This window comes from Pimephales promelas, chromosome 6, assembly GCF_988280905.1.
Source record: "Pimephales promelas chromosome 6, fPimPro1.hap1.1, whole genome shotgun sequence".
NCBI lineage: Eukaryota > Metazoa > Chordata > Actinopteri > Cypriniformes > Leuciscidae > Pimephales > Pimephales promelas.
The window spans coordinates 42,188,896-42,208,819 of NC_142774.1; the positions used below are offsets into that span (position 1 = coordinate 42,188,896).

General features: G+C 38.3%; 1 protein-coding gene across 5 annotated transcripts in view; it reads right to left on the reverse strand.

Annotated features, from left to right (window-relative positions):
* Positions 1-582: 582 nt before the first annotated feature.
* rasa3 (RAS p21 protein activator 3) overlaps positions 583-19,924 on the reverse strand; it is a 43,098-nt gene continuing 23,756 nt past the window's right edge. For 2 of the 5 annotated variants that reach the window (XM_089132593.1, XM_039646978.2), the window contains 15 exons: positions 18,868-19,045; positions 18,482-18,630; positions 16,710-16,824; positions 15,814-15,888; positions 15,096-15,219; positions 13,428-13,534; positions 13,257-13,334; positions 12,228-12,305; positions 12,077-12,150; positions 10,722-10,840; positions 9,455-9,537; positions 9,042-9,250; positions 6,623-6,726; positions 4,142-4,325; positions 583-2,435 (listed from right to left, as the gene is read on the reverse strand). In XM_089132593.1, the coding sequence (XP_088988719.1) occupies positions 2,360-2,435; positions 4,142-4,325; positions 6,623-6,726; positions 9,042-9,250; positions 9,455-9,537; positions 10,722-10,840; positions 12,077-12,150; positions 12,228-12,305; positions 13,257-13,334; positions 13,428-13,534; positions 15,096-15,219; positions 15,814-15,888; positions 16,710-16,824; positions 18,482-18,630; positions 18,868-19,045 (1,753 nt within the window). In that variant the 3' untranslated portion in view covers positions 583-2,359. The remainder of the gene's footprint in view (positions 2,436-4,141; positions 4,326-6,622; positions 6,727-9,041; positions 9,251-9,454; positions 9,538-10,721; positions 10,841-12,076; positions 12,151-12,227; positions 12,306-13,256; positions 13,335-13,427; positions 13,535-15,095; positions 15,220-15,813; positions 15,889-16,709; positions 16,825-18,481; positions 18,631-18,867; positions 19,046-19,924) is intronic. The other 3 variants (XM_039646982.2, XM_039646981.2, XM_039646979.2) reach the window with 3 other exon arrangements.

A 19,924-nucleotide genomic window follows, 5' to 3' on the forward strand; every position in this document is an offset into this window, starting at 1 on the left:
TAAAAGGAAATTATGTAAGAGGAATTTAAGCTGATTTTGCTTTTGGTACATAATGAATTTAACCTCTTCCTTTCTCCAGTTAAAAAGAAAAGCAGCGCTTTTTATTTACCAAATATGGTAAATATAAATTCTTTTTATGAACCAAATGACTCGGAAAAAGATTCGTTCATTTTGATGAACAGGAGAGTCACGAACGCGCATCACAGAACAGAGCAAGCCGAGCATTTGAGCTTATAAAACTTAAACTTTGTTATTTATTTATTAAATGAGCGATCGTTTCGCTTGATAAGACCCTTATTCATCGTCTGGAGTCGTTTAAAGCCCTTTGAACAGTTTGCACTGAAACTGTCATTTGGACCTTGAACCGTTTGGACCCCATTGAAGTCCATTATATGGAGAAAATCCTTGAATGTTTTCATCAAAAACCTTAATTTCTTTTCCACTGAAGAAAGAAAGACATGGACATCTTGGATGACATGGGGGCGAGGAAATTATCAGCAAAAGTTTTTTTAGAAGTGAACTACTCTTTTTATATCTTTGGGAAGCAACCCGCATTTGAGAATAAAGACTCGGACACGGATCTCTTTGCTATTGCCTTCATTTGGAATAAAGAAATGTGTGTCTGGTTTACTCAGTTGGTCTGTACACACGAGCACACATCACACACACACACACACTCACTCCAGAATTGCTCATAAGTGACATTATTGCATACTTCATTCTGTGCGTTTGGATTATTTTCAGGGTTTTTTCTCTTCACAAAAGCATTATTCTGTGATATAAAAATAAATAGCAATTAATTTGGGGTCTGAAATGCAGAATTACTGAAACATGCGTGACTGAAGGATGTACAGAAACACAATAACTCGAGTGTGAGCAAAAATACAACTCTACACTAACGTCTGCGGACACAGAAGCCTGAATCTCCAGCGCATATTTCACCCCAAATCATAAGAAAATGAGAAATGATTTCCCCGTACAGAAAATAAAACATTGCTATTTTGTAGGGCTGTGCAAAAATTAATTGCGATTAATCGCATCCAAAATAAAAGTCTGTGTTTACATAATATATTTGTGTGTGCTGTATATAATTATTTTGTATATATAAATACACACACATGCATGTACAGTATATATTTAAGAAAATGTGTTATTCATATATAAAATATTTATATTTATATAATATAGATTATGTATTTTTATATATATACAGAATTTAAGCGCAAATAATTCTTAAATATATACATGCATGCATAGGTATTTATTTATACAAAATAATTATATACAGCACACACAAATATATTATGTAAACACAGACTTTTATTTTGGATGCGATTAATCGCAATTAATTTTTGCACAGCCCTACTATTTTGTTAAACTACTGTGAAAAATATTTGAATAATGTGAATTTGAATGCGTTTAATTGTCTTCAAAATAGTCAGAATGCCAGAAAATGGCTTTGAGTTTCTTTACTAATTATGTAAATATTAAAATATGTGTATACATATATAAATAAATATAAAAATATATATATATATATTTACACACACACATTTCCATTTTGTTCATTTAGCAGACACTTTTATCCAAAGTTGCAAATGAGGAATACAAGCTATTCATCTTATAATGTATATGTCTATAATATTTATATGTATTCTTTTGATTTAAGGGTGAAATATGACCAGGACACGTGACACCGGTTTTTACCAAATGCATCAAAATATTCACATCCATATCAATAGTTTGAGTTATTATTCATTATTAACCAGTAAAACACACTCATGCGTGCTCGCTTCAGTTGCACACACACACACACACACACACAGAGAATTTAAAACACGTTCCTACAGGACGTGACACACAACAGGAAGTATAAAAACACAAATATCCATCGAAGACGTTCATGTGATGCTGAACACACACAAAACTGGACCCACAAACCGTGTCACATGCTGGGATGAGGACGTCTGGCATGCTCCGACACACACGCTTCCCACAATGCAGCACTTCTTCAGCTGCTAGCGAAAGGGTGAGTCAATACTGGACACGTCTGAACGGGCAGAGACAGAGCACGATATTTCCCATCAGCTAGTTACACCAGTTAAAAACACCCTGTGAACGCAAAGGATTGTGGTCCCGAAGACCGTTATAAAAGCATCCACAACTAGAGGACGTGTCATCGCCTTCATAAAATGTTAAAACGCGCGCGTGAGGCGGAGCTACATCGTCCAGTCGCGCGTGACGCATGTCCAGAGGAAGCCGGCGTCCGGTTCTCGTATATAAACACCAGAGTTCCAGCTTTCGTCTGCGGCCGCCGTCCTGTCCGTCACAACTGTCGCCACGGAGACGGTGGGCGTGGTCAGATGGAGTAGGTGGAGCTTTCTGACTGCTGGCGGACGTAGCACTGGAAGCTCTGGTCACCGATTGGATGTTCCCTGTAAACACAAACGTGATGGAAAAGGGAAGTCGGAATGTTGATCAACGTGATATGGTGCAAAAGTTCATTTATTTCAGTAATTCAACTTAAAGGTGAAACTGATATATTATATAGACTCAAAGTGAGATATTTCAAGCCTTGTTATTATAATGTCGATGATTACAGCTTACGAAATGCCCAAAGTCAAAATTAGAATATTGTGAAAAGCCATAATCATCAAAATGATACAAATAAAGGCTTGAAAAATCTCACGAGTCTATATAATGTATTAGTTCCACCTTTTAACAGTTCCTCCAGGATTTCATGATTTTTTTTTTGGTGATTTTTGCCATCAAAATGACTGATTTTGTGGTGGTAATTTCCAAAAATTAGTGAAAAAATTTGCGATTTATGTATAACATTTACCATAATAGTATTCAGTCCTTCCAGAAAAACGCAGAGTTTTTTTGTGATTGTTGCGGGCAAAAATTTATTGATTACACGGCCCGTTTTCTTAAAAAATGCGATGGAATATGAGGGATATTTATGCAATTTTATGCGATGAAATTGCGGTTTGATGAAAAAGAGAAAAAAGTGATTCCCCCAACATCCTGTTCTCACTAGGCTAATGTAAGAGTCATTTCTTATTACTTCCTTTGATAAGCAAGCATACTACATCATAGAAAGTGCTGGGAATATTTCATTTCTCATCTTGTTTTATTTCAGACTGTAAGAGTGTAAATAAGGTGTGGCCCCTTTAAGAGCTCTCTGCAGTTATATGTGCGCCTCAAACACCCCATGTGTGCGGGTAATTTCTGTTTGATGCTACTTCTTTTATCTTATGTTGTTTATTAAGTAACGATGTGACGGTAGAACGTGTGACAGACAGTTATACGAGTTCGATTTGTGAGATGTCGATCGCCTCCGTGAGTCTGTCTGGCGTCGCGTAATTGCGTCACTTCATAACGTTCCCATGGAAACAGGGGGAAATGGCTGCTCTTGTGTGAAGCAAACGCAACATTTTTCAACTTTCTGCTAAGATACATGTGACTTTTTTTGCAACGAAAATGCGAGGATTATGAAATTATGCAAACCCCGCATATTTTGCACGGAAATAGGCAATTTATGCAAGCGAAAGTGCGGCGTATTTGAAAAAAATGCGGCCCCCGCATAAATATGCGGACTTTGGCTGATTTTGCATTTATTTATTTTATTTATTTATTTAAAGGGACAGTGTACATTAATAAACATTCTTAAATGTAAATGTACCCAAATTAGCCCAAAGGCTAGTTTTCATTGGTAGTCCCTTTGCCAGATGTTATTAGGCTCTTAACTAGAAAAAAAAAAGAGTTAAAAATTACAGCAATACAACAGTCATAAAACTAGAAGTATACAAAAAGACAATGTATATATATATACAGACATATACAATTATGGATATACAATTAAACCAAAAAAAAAAAAGAAAAAAAAAGAAAAAGAAATTAAAAATAATTTAATTAAGTATGAAAGAATAGGTCTATAATAAAATTAATAATAAGGTTAGTAATAATAATAATAATTGAATTCAGCGATCGCATAATCGCGTTTTTCTGGAGGGACTGTTTTAAGCTGAATAACTGAAATAAATGAACTTTTGCAGGAGTTTCACATAAAAAAAATAAAAAATAAAGATAAACATCCTGTCTTCCTGTAAGCTGTGATTGTGTGAAGCGTGACACTTACTGGCTGCCGTACTTGGTCTTCCTGAACTTGTCGCGCTTGTACTGCGTGTGCTGCTGCTCCAGCGTCTGCACGGCCGAGATGACGAGCCGCAGGGTTTTATACGTCTCCTGCGGGTCGTCGATCACGAACGTGGAGTACTCCTCCTGCTCAGGCCCGTCGTACACCGACTTACTGCCGCACGCCTCTGGGGGAGAGAAGACTGGCGTTACAGGACGCTCGCAACAGCAGGGTCGAGGGTCGATTGCTGGAGTCCAACACGCACTACCAGTCACAAACTTTTTCAATGATTTTAAAAGAAATCTCTTCTGCTCACCAAGACTGCATTTATTTGATTAGAAATATAAAAATAAAAAAAATGTAATATTTTTAAATATTAGGACAATTTAAAATAACAAAGTGTAATTTATTCCTGTGATCAAAGCTGAATTTATCATCTTTACTCCAGTCGACCCTTCAGAAATCACTCTAATATGAGATCCTGGACCACAAAACCAGTCACATGGCTCAATTTCTAATTGAAAATTGAAAGTTTAATTAATACGCTTTCCATTGATGTATGATTATTATGATCTGGCAGAGATACGACTATTCGAGGGCGAGGCTGCAAAAAACTCAAAACATTGAGAAAATCCCCTGTAATGTTGATTTACTGCATTCACTCACAAAAATAAATGTTTTATATATCAACAGTCGGAAGTGCACAAAATATCTCCATGGATCATGATCTTTACTTATAATATCCTAATGAGTTTTGGCATAAAAGAAAAATCAATAATCGATAATTTTGACCCATACGATTGGCACACACACCCGTGTGACTTGATGAATAGGAAGTAAAATAAATTATATTAATTTTACACATGCTTTCTACTTCACATAAATGCTGTTCTTTTGAACTTTCTATTCATCAAAAAATCATGAAATAAAATGTAAATAACTGTGTTCAACACTGATAATAATCATAACTGTTTCTTGATCATCAGATCCTCATATTAAGAGTGATTTGTGAAGGGTCATGTGACACTGAAGACTGGAGTAATGATGATAAATTCAGCTTTGATCACAGGATATAAATTACACTTTACTGTATATTCACATAGACAACAGATGATTTACATTATAATAATATTTCACGGTTTTTACAGTGTTTTTGATCAAATAAATGCAGCGTTGGTGAGCAGAAGAGGCTTCTTTTAAAACACAAAAAATCTCACAGATCCAAAACTTTTAACAGGTAGTGTGTATGTAATGCGCTCTCTCTCTCACACACACACACTAGGGGTGGCACGGTTCACAAAACCCACGGTTCGGTTTGTATCACGGTTTTAGGGTCACGGTTTTCGGTTCTGTACGGTTCTTGTTATTTTTTCTTTTAATCTTTAACACTCCAGAAATGTACTTCAGCATGTGATATATATAGCTTAATTATCCACACTTTAGGATACAGTATTAAAAAAATATATAGTATATTCATGCAATCATGCACAAACTGAATTTGACTCTTTGACTTTAAGCACATTTTGGGACTATCTCAGAGGAAAGCTAGGTGAGATTTAGATACAGCAAGAGAGAAGAAATTGACATGCTTTTTGTTTATTTGGCAAAAAAAAGGAGAATGTGTATCACTATCTCTACAAGAACTTGTGCATTTTTATCACATAAATCTTATTTACACAAAGAAATTAACTTTCATGTATCAACTGCTAACTTTTGTAGCTCTTACCAAAATTCTATCTTTTAAAATAAAAAGAGAGGAACTCTTAAAACACTGTCTTTTAAATGTCAATATACATGAAACCTCATTGCCTATAGATAATTAAGCTATAGCAATAGCAAAGGCCATAAACATAAAGTGAAATTGAAGTTCAACCTCAACACAAAAACAGTATCAACAATGCTTCTATTCCCAAAATGTGAGGGTACTTTTTTCCACTTAAAATTAAAGTGCAGGGTTTGGAAACGTATGACCGAAGTTCTTATCTATACATAAAGTGCCACTGTAGTTAAATTAAAATATCATAACATGAAATCCAAAATGTTCCCACACACCGGACTTATACCATAGACTTATACGACGCTGGCGCATCCTCCAACTCCCTCATCTCTCCCACTTGCCATTTCTCCACGTGCCGTGACCTGCAGCGCTCCATACTCCACTTTTACTGGCTTGTTTATTAACTTGAACCGGCGCTGCACAGAGCGATCGGTAACGCATCAAATACCGCGAAAGTGATGAATGCATACGGAGCCGACTCGCGCTAGATTGATGTTATTCACCGATCGCTCTGTGCAGCGCCGGTCCAAGTCGAACAAGATTTATGTCGCGCGAAAAGAAAACAAACGTCACATACGGGCACGAGGTTACATTGCGCATGCGTCGAACCGTGAGACGCACACGCGCTCCGAACCGAGACAAGCGAACCGAACGGTTCGGGTGTTTTTTCATGTACCGTGCCACCCCTAACACACACACACACTCACCCTGCATCTTCACCAGTTTGGACATGTATGTGCTGTAGAGCGAGTAGATCCTCTCAGTCTCTCGGTCTCCATCCACGTCCAGCTGGATGTTGGCGGGCAGACCCCTGAGCGACACAACACACACACACACACACGTTATAGTGAAGCACTTTGAGGTGTAGCTTTTAAAGGCGCTATAGAAAATAAAGTTTATTATCACAGTGTTTCCCCTATACCTCTTGTTTTGGGGCAAAATTATACTCCCAAAAGACTATTTAACCCTTTCATGGTCCTTGGTCACTTCTGACCGAATAATTTTCTGTTTTGAATTATTACTTGGTGACTTTTTTGGCATTTGGTATGTTAATAAAAAAAAATTGAGGTCATGATCCGAGCATGCTAAGTGGTTGTAAAAAAAATAGTCACACTCAATGGTCTTCGGTCAAAAATGACCGACGCATAGGAAATGAATGGGAAATTGACAAAAACACAAAAATTATTTATTTATTTATTTTTAACAATTTTTTAACAAGAAATAGTTTTTGAGATTGTTTCAACTATATATTCAAATCCACAAAAAAAAGTGTTCATCAACAGCTGGGGAATTCACATGCCTCTCCATAGAGAGCTGTACATGCCATCTAGTGGTTACACCATGATTCTACGCCTTTTCTCTATCCACAAGTTTCCTACGCCCCATGAGGCCTTGCGTCAAAAGTGGGCGCGACTTCCGGTTGGAAGTAAACAAAGCGCGATTTGACATGCTTGACACTCGTTCATTCAACAGTTGACAGTCATTCAAGTTATAGCGATCCAAACTAGCTAACGATGTGGGAACACAACCTCAACCAAATTCAAAAGGGTGAAATAACAGTACCTTTACCCTCCGCAGTAGTTGATTGGGAGTATTATAATAACATTAATAATCAATACTCATCAAGACAAGGCATGGTGACAGTTGTGCGAGCTGACAAACAATTAAAATAAAAAAAAATACACTTAGTCATTGTGCTTTGGAGTTTATTCAAAATTATAAATGAATGTGCTACTTGAATACATTAACTGGCACATTTGGTATTCTGTCAACACAGGCTTTGATCCTGAGTTTAGCTGTAACATCAGTAGCGAACAGCCAATCACATGCTGATAGAGTTTATAGAATATTAAGAATTTAAACAAATGTACACAGGAAGATTCGTCGTCTTTTGGGAGGTGATGGAAACAGTCGTTGGCAGGATCAGAGACGGGCTCTGCAGGATCACTCAGATTTCGTTTTCAGCTTATGTTCAAAACAATCACGTTTAGTTTAGTCCGGTTATACATACAACCGCGAACAGCACATGTTGTCCCTGAGCTCATCTCTCATAAAGATTTGCGTCTTTAAATAGTAAAATAATTCTCCGAAAAACAGCTAGCCTCTTCGATAATTAACACACAAAATAACATTGGAATGCTACTTCCGCCGCCTCACCGGAAGTTTCACCCACTTTATTTTTTACAGGAGCACCCCTCGGAAACTTGTGGATACTGTAACCAGATGGTGCTAATTTTCTTCAAAAAATATATTTTTTTTCTGAAGGCCTAGACTCTATATTAAATAAAAATACTGCATTAATAATTTCTTTTAAGAAATAATATATATATATATATATATATATATATATATAAGAATAAATATTATAGAACAAAAATAAATTGCATTGGTTTTACTGGGATGGAGGAAATTAAATTTTTAGGCCTCCGGTCACTTCTGACCGGGAAGTCCCAGGACGTGACTCATAAAGGAAGACCATCAGAGGGTTAAATATGAATCTGTATGTTCTGTGTGAATGAAAGGTGAAGACGATGCGCAATCTCATTCACCTCACACACACACACACACTGTGACGCTCATGCTGTTTTTTGCCCATATGAGGACACGGATGCATGAACTTCACCTCCAGAGCCGCTCTGAGAGTCGCTGCGCGAGCATTGAACCACTTCATTATAAACACACGGAAACTCAAAGGTCAAAATAAAGTTCGGTTTAACTTAAATATATTACTGTTATACAGCAGAATTTAGATAAGTTGAGTCTCAATGTAATGATAATATACCACTAATACAAATAAAGTTATCATCAAATCTTTGTTTGAGGGAATAATCACAATTCTTCTTCTTCCATGTTTTATTTTTAACAGTAAAGCTCATTACGCAGGACGTCGTGTGACAAAACGTTTAATTTGATAGTATTAAAAGAAATTAAATTAATGTTTTACGTCTTCATTTGATTACCAGAAAAAACAAAAATACAGAATTTGTGTGAAAAATAACAGAAACCCTTATAATAAATGTTCTTTATATTAATTTACCGAATTCATGAGCACTAAGAGCGCACCGCGTCCGAGTCTATGACAACACGCGCGCTCCGCGACACTAGCGGTTATGGGTGGGGACTCACCCCGTGCAGGGCGTGCAGCCGGGCGCCGCGTCCGCCGAGAGCTTGCAGCACAGCCAGTGTCCGTTGAGGAACGCCGACGGGTGGAACGTGCTCAAGCGCTTGCGGTTGCACTGACTGACTTTGGTCAAGATGTCGATCCAGTCGCGAGCCTCAACGCAGTTATTAGCCTGGATGTAGAGCGCCCTCTCTGGCTGGATGACCTGGAACATCTGCAGGGACAACAACATACACAGGCAAACTTTTTTCAACATGTCTCTCATCATCTCAGTTTATTGGCTATAATGGTGATAAACATGAGCAGAATATAAAAAAGTATCACAAGTTATATCTGGTGTGTGAGTAATGTTTGGTTTGACTGTGTGTAGAAACAGATAAACACGCATCAAATGTGACTGTGAAAGAGTTCCTCTTACGTTCTTCATCTTGAAGGACTCTTCCTCGAGTCTCTCCACAGCCAGGATGTTTTCTATAGGGATGCTGCAGAGAGCGCCCTCTCCTGGACACACACACACATCAACAGTGGAGATCACACACACTCATCAGTGACCTACACACACCGGACTGGGCGGATGCAAGTATAAACAGAGTAAATCATCAGTGCGTGTCTTCAGTTTTTGCCTGTTTTCACAACAACGGTCAACAAAAACATTTGAATTAATATAATCAATTTAATTCTATACATTCTATATTTCATATTGTTAGGGTTAGGCTGTGTTTATTTGATCAAAAATACAGCAAAAATGAGTAAAACAGCTGTTCTCTATGTGAATATATAGAAAAGTGTCATTTAAATAATATTTATTATTAAGTAAGTATTTATTTATTCATATCCTGTGATCATCATTACTCATGACCCTTCAGAAATCACTCTAATATGAGGATCTGATGATCAAGACACATTTATGATTATTATCAGTGTTGAAACTGATACATTTTGTTTTTCAGGATTCTTTGATGAATGGAAAGTTCAAAAGAACAGCATTTTTTTTTTAAATATAATCTTCTGTAACACTATTTGATTGATTTAATGCATCCTTGATGAATAAAACTTTTGAACAGTAGCAAATATTCAATAATATTCAAAACGTACATATACTGTTGCATTTATTTAAAACCGAATCTTTTGTAACATTATAAATGCCTTTACTGTCACTTTTGATGAATAAAAGTATTAATTTCTTTAAAATGTTTGATCTGTACTGTATGATTCATCAAAAATCTGTAAAATTTGCCATTATTTCTGCACCTTCTTGAAAATGCATCATTATGAAAAAGAAATGAAGAGTTCAGATGCAAAAGCCTCTAAGTGCCATTTGAAATTTTCTTCTAGAATGATCATTTTTATCAAGCTTGTATATTTAAGTTCAGTAATTTCACTTAAATGGCAATGATAATTACCTATTAATTGTTATTTAAGTGAAATTACTGAACTTAAATATACAAGTTTGATAAAAAATCATCATTAAAGAAGAAAATTTCAAATGGCATTTAGAGGCTTTTGCATCTGAACTCTTCATATATTGAGGAATTGATTATTTATTGTTTTCTTTTAATAATGCATCACATCATGTCACAGTGTGATGGCCCGTTACTGAGATATTGATGATGATGTCCTGATGATGGGATCACACACACACACAGATGATCCTCACACACCTGAAGTGAGAGTTCAGGACGAACCTTTGACGTTACCTTTGGTTTTATGGTAGGTGAACTCGTGGTTGGTGAGCCGGAACCATCTCTTCTTGAAGTTCTTCAGACCGAAGCGGTTTCGCCCTTGAGCTCGCTTGATCATGAACCTGGAAGAACAGAAACACACTTCAGAAACTCAAACTCCCTCCAGTCTCGATCACACACACACACACACACTCACGCTCACTTTTGCATAGATAAACGAATAAAAAGTTCAGTCACATGTTCTCTGGAGGTGCAACATCTGATCAGTCTCATTCTTCGTCTGGGTTCATCAATCCATCATCTGCTCTCTAAACATGTGTGTGTGTGTGTGTGTGTGTGTGTCACTCAAGGCCTCGATACACTCGAACGAACCGCTGTGACGTCACTGCCAACTAAATCAGGCCAAAAGGAAGTTCCCTTGGGGAGTTTGAAACATCTTTCTTGCGAAGTTCGCTTGAACCGCTAAACACCTCTGAGCTCCCATTGGTCAGTGTGCTGATGATGTCATAGGTGGGTGTGGCCCTGAGGCTCCGCCTTCTTTGAGGTGTAAATCTTCTCCGATTCCGAACTCCTGTTTGATGTGTGCTGTTTCTTGAGAGGAAAGCGCAGCGTTTATTGGTCGCTAGCAGCGTTTACCTTAAACCTGTCTTTAAGCAGCCCTGTGTCGGGTGTGTGTGTGCGTCACTAACAGGGGAGGAGAGCTGGCTTGGGGACCATTCACATTATAACCGGTGCGGTTCCTGAGATTCGGTACTTTAGGCATGTTTACATCAACAACTGCAGCCTTGGTCGCTGTCTGCCATTGTTTGTGATGCTTGAATATTAATAATAAAAAAAAAATTCTATGAAATTTTTTTTATGAAATCAAAATGTCTTTATCAAACAACATGCGGCACAACTGAGCTTTATAACGGTTACAATTACAACATAGAAGAAAAAGAGTGATTATGTCCTAAAAAATACATTTCTGATCATTTGTTTATTATTAGTGTTAGTATTATTATTAAATTGAGAGATCTAAATCCGACTCTACAACAGTAATATATTATCCAGTTAAACCCAACTCTAATATGAGGGAGAGTCCAGCAGGAACATCACGACTAGAACACAGATTTGGATCATCTAGATCAGCCTCAGATACTGGGGAGGTCATGATGAGGGTCACGAGGTCAAAGGTCACAATGGCATCCAACACAGGTGAGTCTTACCTGCCAGAGCCCTTGGCGTCAAAACTCTTAATAACGAGTTTAACGCTCCTGCGTCCAGCAGAGAAACACAAACACACACACACACTGATAAAGCCTCTGTGTCATGTGACGCCCTACGAGCTGTGTGATTGGACCGTGAGCGTCTCTCACCCTTCCTTCAGCATGATGGGCGTCTCGATGCTCTTCTGATCCCACCGAGCCGAGGACGATATCAGATCCAGGAACTGTGACAGAGAGGAAGCGTGTGTGAGCATGTGTGACGCATCATTTTTGGTTTGCCTGTGTGATGTTGGAGACTCACGTTCTTCACCGCATCAGCGTACTTCTGTTCATTGAAGTAGTCGTAGAATGCGGCCATGTAGGACTCTTTGAAATTGGCCTGTAATGAGAAGACAAGCACTAAATCTCCACATCAAGTTTAAAAACGTTTCTTCTTGGTTATGACATCGTTGAGGGGACATTCCATTCTTCAAACATTATGGAATGTTACTTTTAAATGTTCTCTGAAACAAGTTACATTTAAAAAACGATTAAAGTCCAACTGAAACGTTTCAGAGGGAAAACGCTCCATGAACGATGTGTAAATAATGTTTCAGTGCTAACGGTTTGAGGACATTATGACGGACCAGATCACGTCCTGTTATTCAGAATATCAGGGTTTACGTCATATACACTACCAGAGCATTACATTTTAACATCTACCTAAATGTTTTTCTCTATATATGTATTTTTTTGTGTGGAAAACACAAACCTTGTTATGCTGTGGCATTCCTTGTTTTTTATTAAAAAAAATAATAGTATGAGTTATTTTTAACTAAAACTGTTAAAAATATATATTTTCGCTAATTGAATTCAAGCTGAAATTAGACCAAATATAATATTGCATGGAAAAATGTTATCCATGAAGAAAAAAAGTTTTAAATATTAAAATGACTAAAACTAAAACATTTTGTTTTTCATTAACGCTGTAAAAAACTAATAAAGCATATCACAAAATTACTAAAACTGAAAGAAAAATGTATTCATTAAATATATATAGAAATATTCAAAAACAAAAAACTAACAAAAAGCACATATACAATTATTAGAGGTAAAACTGAAAGAAAAATATATTTGTTACATTTATTTAGAAATATTGAAAAAAAAACACAAACTAATGAAAATGCCGACACACACACACACACAATGAACGATCCAGACAGAGGACAGCTTCTCTTACAGCAGTCCTGTTCAGTATTTCACTGTAGAAACACTATCTTCATGCTCTAATGACTCTGCAGTCACTGTAGGATCATGGGTAAATATGAGTAACTGTTGAGAACACACTTACAGATTTGGACTTGGCCAAGCTTCCCAGAGTTTGGATGGTTTTGGAAATGAGCGTCAGCGTCCGAGACGTGCAGGGATCCTTTACACACACAACAAGAGACAGAACGGATCAGAATGAAGCATCAGATGAGCTGAACAGAGTGTGTGTGTGTGGAGTGTGTTATACACACACCGGGTGATGAGGTCGCAGGTGGAAGAGGCTCGGGGACAGGATCGCCGGAGCGAAGAAGCGGAGGAAGATGAAGCTACTGACGGCCGTGTAGCGAACATCCGGGTCCACTGAGGACACACACACACACGCACACATTTTTAAAAAAAATTTCTACACACACACAAACATTTTTTTATGTTTAAATGAGAATATTAATTAAGGGAACATTCCATTTTATAATTCTGCAAACATTATATTAATGTTCCTTCTGAATGTTCTGATGTTCTTTTAATAATGTGTTTAGAGTGTAAATCCTGGTTATATGAACGTAAGGGAACATTCCATCCTTTAAACGTTATGGAAACGTTACATTTGAATGTTCTCTGAATGTTCCGAAACACGGCGTTACATTTAAAGAACGTCAGATGAACATCCAACTGAAACATTCACTGAGTTCAATGTTTTGGGAACATTATTACACCAGATGACTGGAAGATCATTAGCTCATTGCTCTCTGCAGTGTGGCCTGAAGGTGGCGCTGTAACCCAGACGGAGGAACACAGGAGAAACCAAAACACACACACACACTAGCGGTCTTTGCACTTGACCCCTTGTCTACTTACATGACGTATTTCCTGTATTAGGTTCATGTAGGCGTGACGACGAAGTGTGTGTAGGACGTTTGATCACCCGATAGTGTTGCAAAAATGGGCAACACTTTACAATAAGGTTCATTATTTAATATCCAGTTAATAATAATCCAGCTGTTCATGTTTGATCATGTTAGTTCACAGTCTGAATAATGTATTAATGTTTAAATTTAACATAAAGATTAATAAATGCTGTATAGGTGGAGTTTATTGTTACCTTATTGTGAAGTGTTACTCAAAAATGCACGTTTTTACTGAGCTTTGTTTAGATTTGCGATATTTTAAGCAAGCTTCTAAATGTCTGGTCATGTGACACACGACACATTAAAAATGGTGCTTTAATTAAGTGATAAAAGCACTTGTACACAGTCTTTACACCAGTAAAAACACACTTTAACAATTTGATATGCGGTTTCGGGGCACACGATCACCCGAACCCTAATGCATGATGGGATACGCTTAGCCTTGAATACCGCTCTGCTGTTTTAGACGTGGGACAGTCTTGCGCACTCACTCGTGTTTGCACTGTCAGTGTGTGTGTATGTGTGTGTGACATGTTTCTTGTCCAAGACACAATAATGTGACGCAGTGACTATCGAAACAATCGCGTAATCTTTTCACCGGGCATGAAATGAAGCAAACGAGATCTGGATCTGAATGCAAACGAGAGATAGGACTTCTTTGGCCAATCACATCCGAGTCACAGGAAGAGATCGTGTTTTGTTCACTCCTTCAAAGAGAAACTCTTTCTATTGATTGTAAATGTGTCATTGCCCAGCTCAGAGCTATCCGACCTTTAACGTTCTCAAAAACATTATTTATTCATCGTTCATGGAACATTTTTCTGAAACGTTTTAATTTGACGTTCAAAACGTTTGATTGAATGAAATGTTTTCTTAACGTCCACATAACCAAGAATGTTTAATAACGCAGAGTTTCCCGAGCTGATGGTGCTTCTGGGAAACGCAGGCCTGGACGTTTTGAGAAATGATGTTTAACATTAGCCGAGCGTTCTCAGCAGGTGTTAGTGAGCGTGTACCCTGGAAGCGTGAGGCCGCAGACTCCCTCAGGGAGAAGAAGATGTCACACATGACCGTGGGGCAGCTCACACCCGAGCTCGTGATGGCGCTGAAGATCCGGTCCACGTACTGGCGCAGGTTTTCCTGGCGAGACGAGAACATCATTACAAAACATCCACTTTTCTGGGAGAAAATAATCAATTAATAATCGACATTCTCTCTTGGAACAAGTATAGCAGCTTGTGTGGTTAAAGTGAAACGCAAATATGTGCAATCAGAGTTACAGTGTTTATTCTTAATGATTCATCAATGCACATTATTATGGTATTAAAGTCATGATTCTTGATATGCATCTTGAATCTCGTCATGACAGTGGCGTTACACTGGTCTCTCTCCTCTATTGTGTCGTATATCGAGTGAATCGCTTCTGGAACAAGAACACATGTCGATTGTGTCTGTGGGGAGTTGATTGGATGGTTGTGGTTTGCTATTGGCTGATCTCATGTGAGTGACAGGTTAAAGCCCCGCCCTCATCATCAGAGTAGAGATGCTGATTCAAGATTACACATCAATTTAACACAAGAATGATTCAATAATTTAGAATAAACACTTCAATATTCCATAAAAAACAAGAGTTGTCTAATTTGGTCACATGTTGACTTAATAATTCAAACAAGTAGACAGGATATAATAATGTTAGAATGGGATCGTGGTCTGATTGAGTTAGCACAGACTCACCCTGTTAGTGTCCAGGTTCTCCGACTCCTTCAGCTTGACGGGGTCGATCTCGCACGGCTTGTGGTCGCCGCAGATCTGCACACACACACACACACACACACATACACACATCACTGTGAAAGAGCTCAAGGCGAGCGACAGCAATGATCAGGGTTGGGGATCTTTGAATTTGAATGATTCCAATTCATTTTCTTATTGATTCCTAATTTTAATTCCAATAAGGCCAATATATATATATATATATGTATTAATCTTATTGCAAAACATTTAATTGTAGCTGAATATCATGAGCAGAAATCATCAGGTAGAGAACAGTAAAAGGAGGTTTAAAAACACCATAGAAAACAACTAGCCGAACTAATATAAATGTAAAGCATTATTAAAGACAATAAAAACTCAGTAATTAAAAATGAGCAATCGTAAAAAAACAGATACACCGATCAAAGATCCGATTGAAATGAACAGATTTTCAGGTTTAGTTTAGTTTAATTTAGAGTTTGACAAAGACATCAAACAATAATTTTAAAATATATCATCAAAAATGAAACAAACTAACAGGTGAAGTAAAACAGAAGCACAGAAAAACCTGAAAGTTATTTATAAAACTATTTGGTGCAGTGTCCTAGATAAAGTGTCTATAGTCTCACTAACTCGGTTCAGAAACTGTAATCAAATGTACAATAACACTGCACTCTATAAATAAAATATACATTATAAATATAGTTACAGAAGTTATTCAGTGAATGTCCTGTGTGTTATTATAGGGAATATCAGCGCTGTCCCTTTAAGAGCGGCTCTCACGCCCGCACGCTAACAGAGTCTCACGCTTATGTTGAAATGAGGAGTCCGATTGCTGACCTCGAGTGTTTACCCCAGTTATAGGGCATGAGCCTCACCTCGTCGATGATGGGCTTGAGCGTGACCCGCAGGTAATGCATCCCCGCCAGCTTCATGGTCTCATCGATGCATTTAGACGTCAGAGAGTTTCCCCGGAATATGGTGTTGGGATCCCTGCGAAGACCAGAGGACGGTGAGGAGGGGGCGGAGACGTGTGTGTGTGTGTGTGTGTGTTCGAGGTCTGCTACCCGAGCCCGACGGGTCCCGAGAAACTCACAGGTTTCGGGTCAGGTTAATGTTTAATGAATAGCCTCGGGTTCGTAACTAATAAAAGCTATAAAGGCTCTAGCCTACACATGTATAGTTAGCGTGGCGTATGCTAGCTGTGTTGAAGCACGCGAGAGAAAGGCAGTTTAATCACCGCGTCCTCCTCTGAGTGTGTGTGTGTGAATGAAAGCACAACATGTGCAAAAAAGATCATTTTTATTTTTTCATAAATCATTTTACAGAACTGTGTTCCCGCACACACACACACACACACACACACTCAGAGGAGGAGCTGAACATCAGCTCTCGGTGCGGTTCTCTTCCCTCATAACTCGTGCGGAGAAGGATGTGTTTATATACTTTGTTTTGAAGTTTAATGTTTGAGTTGGAGAGGAATCAGAGACTGTTTCCCAGATCAACCACAGAAGAGTCTCGTAATGAGCAAGTCTGCGCTTCGGGAAACGGTGTGTGTGCATGTATTTGTTTCATTATCGTTGCAAGCAATCATAAAATACAGCAGATTGCAAAAAGGTATTTACAAGGGCTGGGTATTGACACAAATTTCACAATTCATTTCCAATTCGATTCAATATCGATTATTTTGGATATCAGTTACAATAAATGGCCATTTTTCTCAAGGGAATCAAATCTCTGAACTGATGCTGTAAACTATGGGAGTCTAGTTGTAGCCTATAGACTTCATTAGCCTAATATGAAGGTAATAATGAATGTTTTGTAGCTATACAAACACTTAAATTACACTTTTATTTATTTTTATAATAAGAAGATTATATGAAATATAAACATTTAAATGGTGGCTGTCATAAAAACTTGCCAGATTTATTCAAATATGCATTAAATATTAAAGAACATTAAGATTATAATGCATATGTAATATGGTGTATATATTTAGCAAAATGCTCCTCTCTATAGTTATTTTTTCTAGCTGACTAACGAGTTTATGTGGGTTTTCTGAGGTAAATATGACGATCACATTGATTACAAGCTGTTTAACTGACGTCTTTCCACGGTTGAAACGCTGATTGAGCGAATCAATGTGACATGATCCGGATTTGGATAAGTTGTACTGTATCTTTAACACACTTTCAGATGCTCATTCATGTTTATTTGGCGCTGTGACTGGTATTATTAAGCCGGAAGAGAGATCAGCGCTGCTGCTTCTCCAGAGCGATCTCACGCCACAGCGACAAAACGATATTTATGTTTTTGAATTTCTAAAGAAAATGGACGTAACTTGAAAATTGAGACTTTGTTTCATATCAATAGTAACAAAGGACAAAGATTATTGCGATTTTTTTGGATGCGCGCAGCCGCGATACAATGATCCATTCATTCAAATGAAACAGGATGACTAATCGATTCATGAGATTTAAGAATCGATATCGGTTCGTAAAAATGAGAATCGATTAATATCGAGAAATCGATATTTATTACCCAGCCCTAGCATTTACGATGAGAAACGGACCTCGGCTCGGGCTTAAAGTATAACCGTAATGGTCGGGTTAAATGATGGCAGACCTCTGATGTGTGTGTGTGTACTCACTGCGTGCGGTTGATCTCTGCGTGTGCGATGGCACTGAGGAAAGGCACGATCTTGCCGTAATGCAGGAAGAGTCGAACGAGCGGGACGGCAGCCTCTTGTTTCTCACGACACGCCTCGCCCAAGATGTGAGCCGCCGACGCCGACACGGGCTACACACACACACACACACACATGACATGTGATCATCAATGGCAAATCAATGCTGTTTTTCTAAATGTCATCATCATTTGTTAACAAGTCTTCAATTATTACACTGGTTGGATGAATAGATTTCTGTGATAAGTCGTGATGATGTGTTAGTCAATAACAGTGCATTATGGGTCTATGGTAGATGACACGTGTATTGGACAACGACACTGCGTCATGTGCCGTGGAGTCAGACACACCTTTGCCGTGACCTCACTGACCTCGGCGTGCGCGGACTGCAGGAGCAGGTCCCGGAGCGGGTTGTAATGCTCCGTGAGGAACACGTGGTCCTCCGTGTAAACGATGTTGAGCCGTAACGAGCCCAGCTCATCAGCCTTCACAGATTTATGCCCATTATCTCTGGGCTGCAGGAAGTACCTGAAAGAGAGCGGAGGATGAGCTCCTGTCCTGAAGACGCCGAGTCTCAGTGCTGGGCGGGCAACGCTTCATACCCAATACCAGTGTTCATTGAGTTACTTTTTTGTCTTGTGGGAACTGTTTCCTGTAGAGTGGTTCACCACATCAACACAGCCGTCACATGCTGGATAAACATGAGCACGGACCATTTAACAGTCGAACGCGGCGCGGGTCTTTATAACCAATCTGACGCTCTTTAGAAAAGTTGCAACGTTATTGCAAATGAATCTTTCCTGATAAAGCAGCGTTTATGAGGCGTTACTAACTAGTGTGGGGTATTTCTACAATATAGAGGGTATGAGTTACTGGCAAAAACACTGAGCGGCTGTACATGTTCTCGAAAAACAAACACATATAAAGTGGGAAAGAGTTTTGCGATTGACTGGACGACTAGATCTGACAATAAATCGGAGGTATATTTCTACAGACTGCTATAGAAAGAGGAGCAAATGGATGGAAACTGGACTCCGGTCAGCCAAAGCTGGATCTGCAGTCATCAATATGCTGAATTTAGCTGGAAAACTATACCCTTATACCCTTATATTGTGTATTGTTATAACAACTCATCAATTAAATATTTATTATTGCATATTCTGCATTATTGGATGTTTTTTTTTTAAACTCAGACCCAAAAAAAGCTATAAAGTTTTATGTCCGGACGATATGATGATATATATAACACCAATCACCCGGATTTAGACCTATATTGTATTTCTATAAAGCGTTCACATATGTTTAGGTCTATATTGCTTTTATTTCCCCAGTGTGGAAATCAAACATAAATGTCAGGAACAGGATTCCCGGCTGCATGTCGATATCCATGATCACTGGATCTTTAGT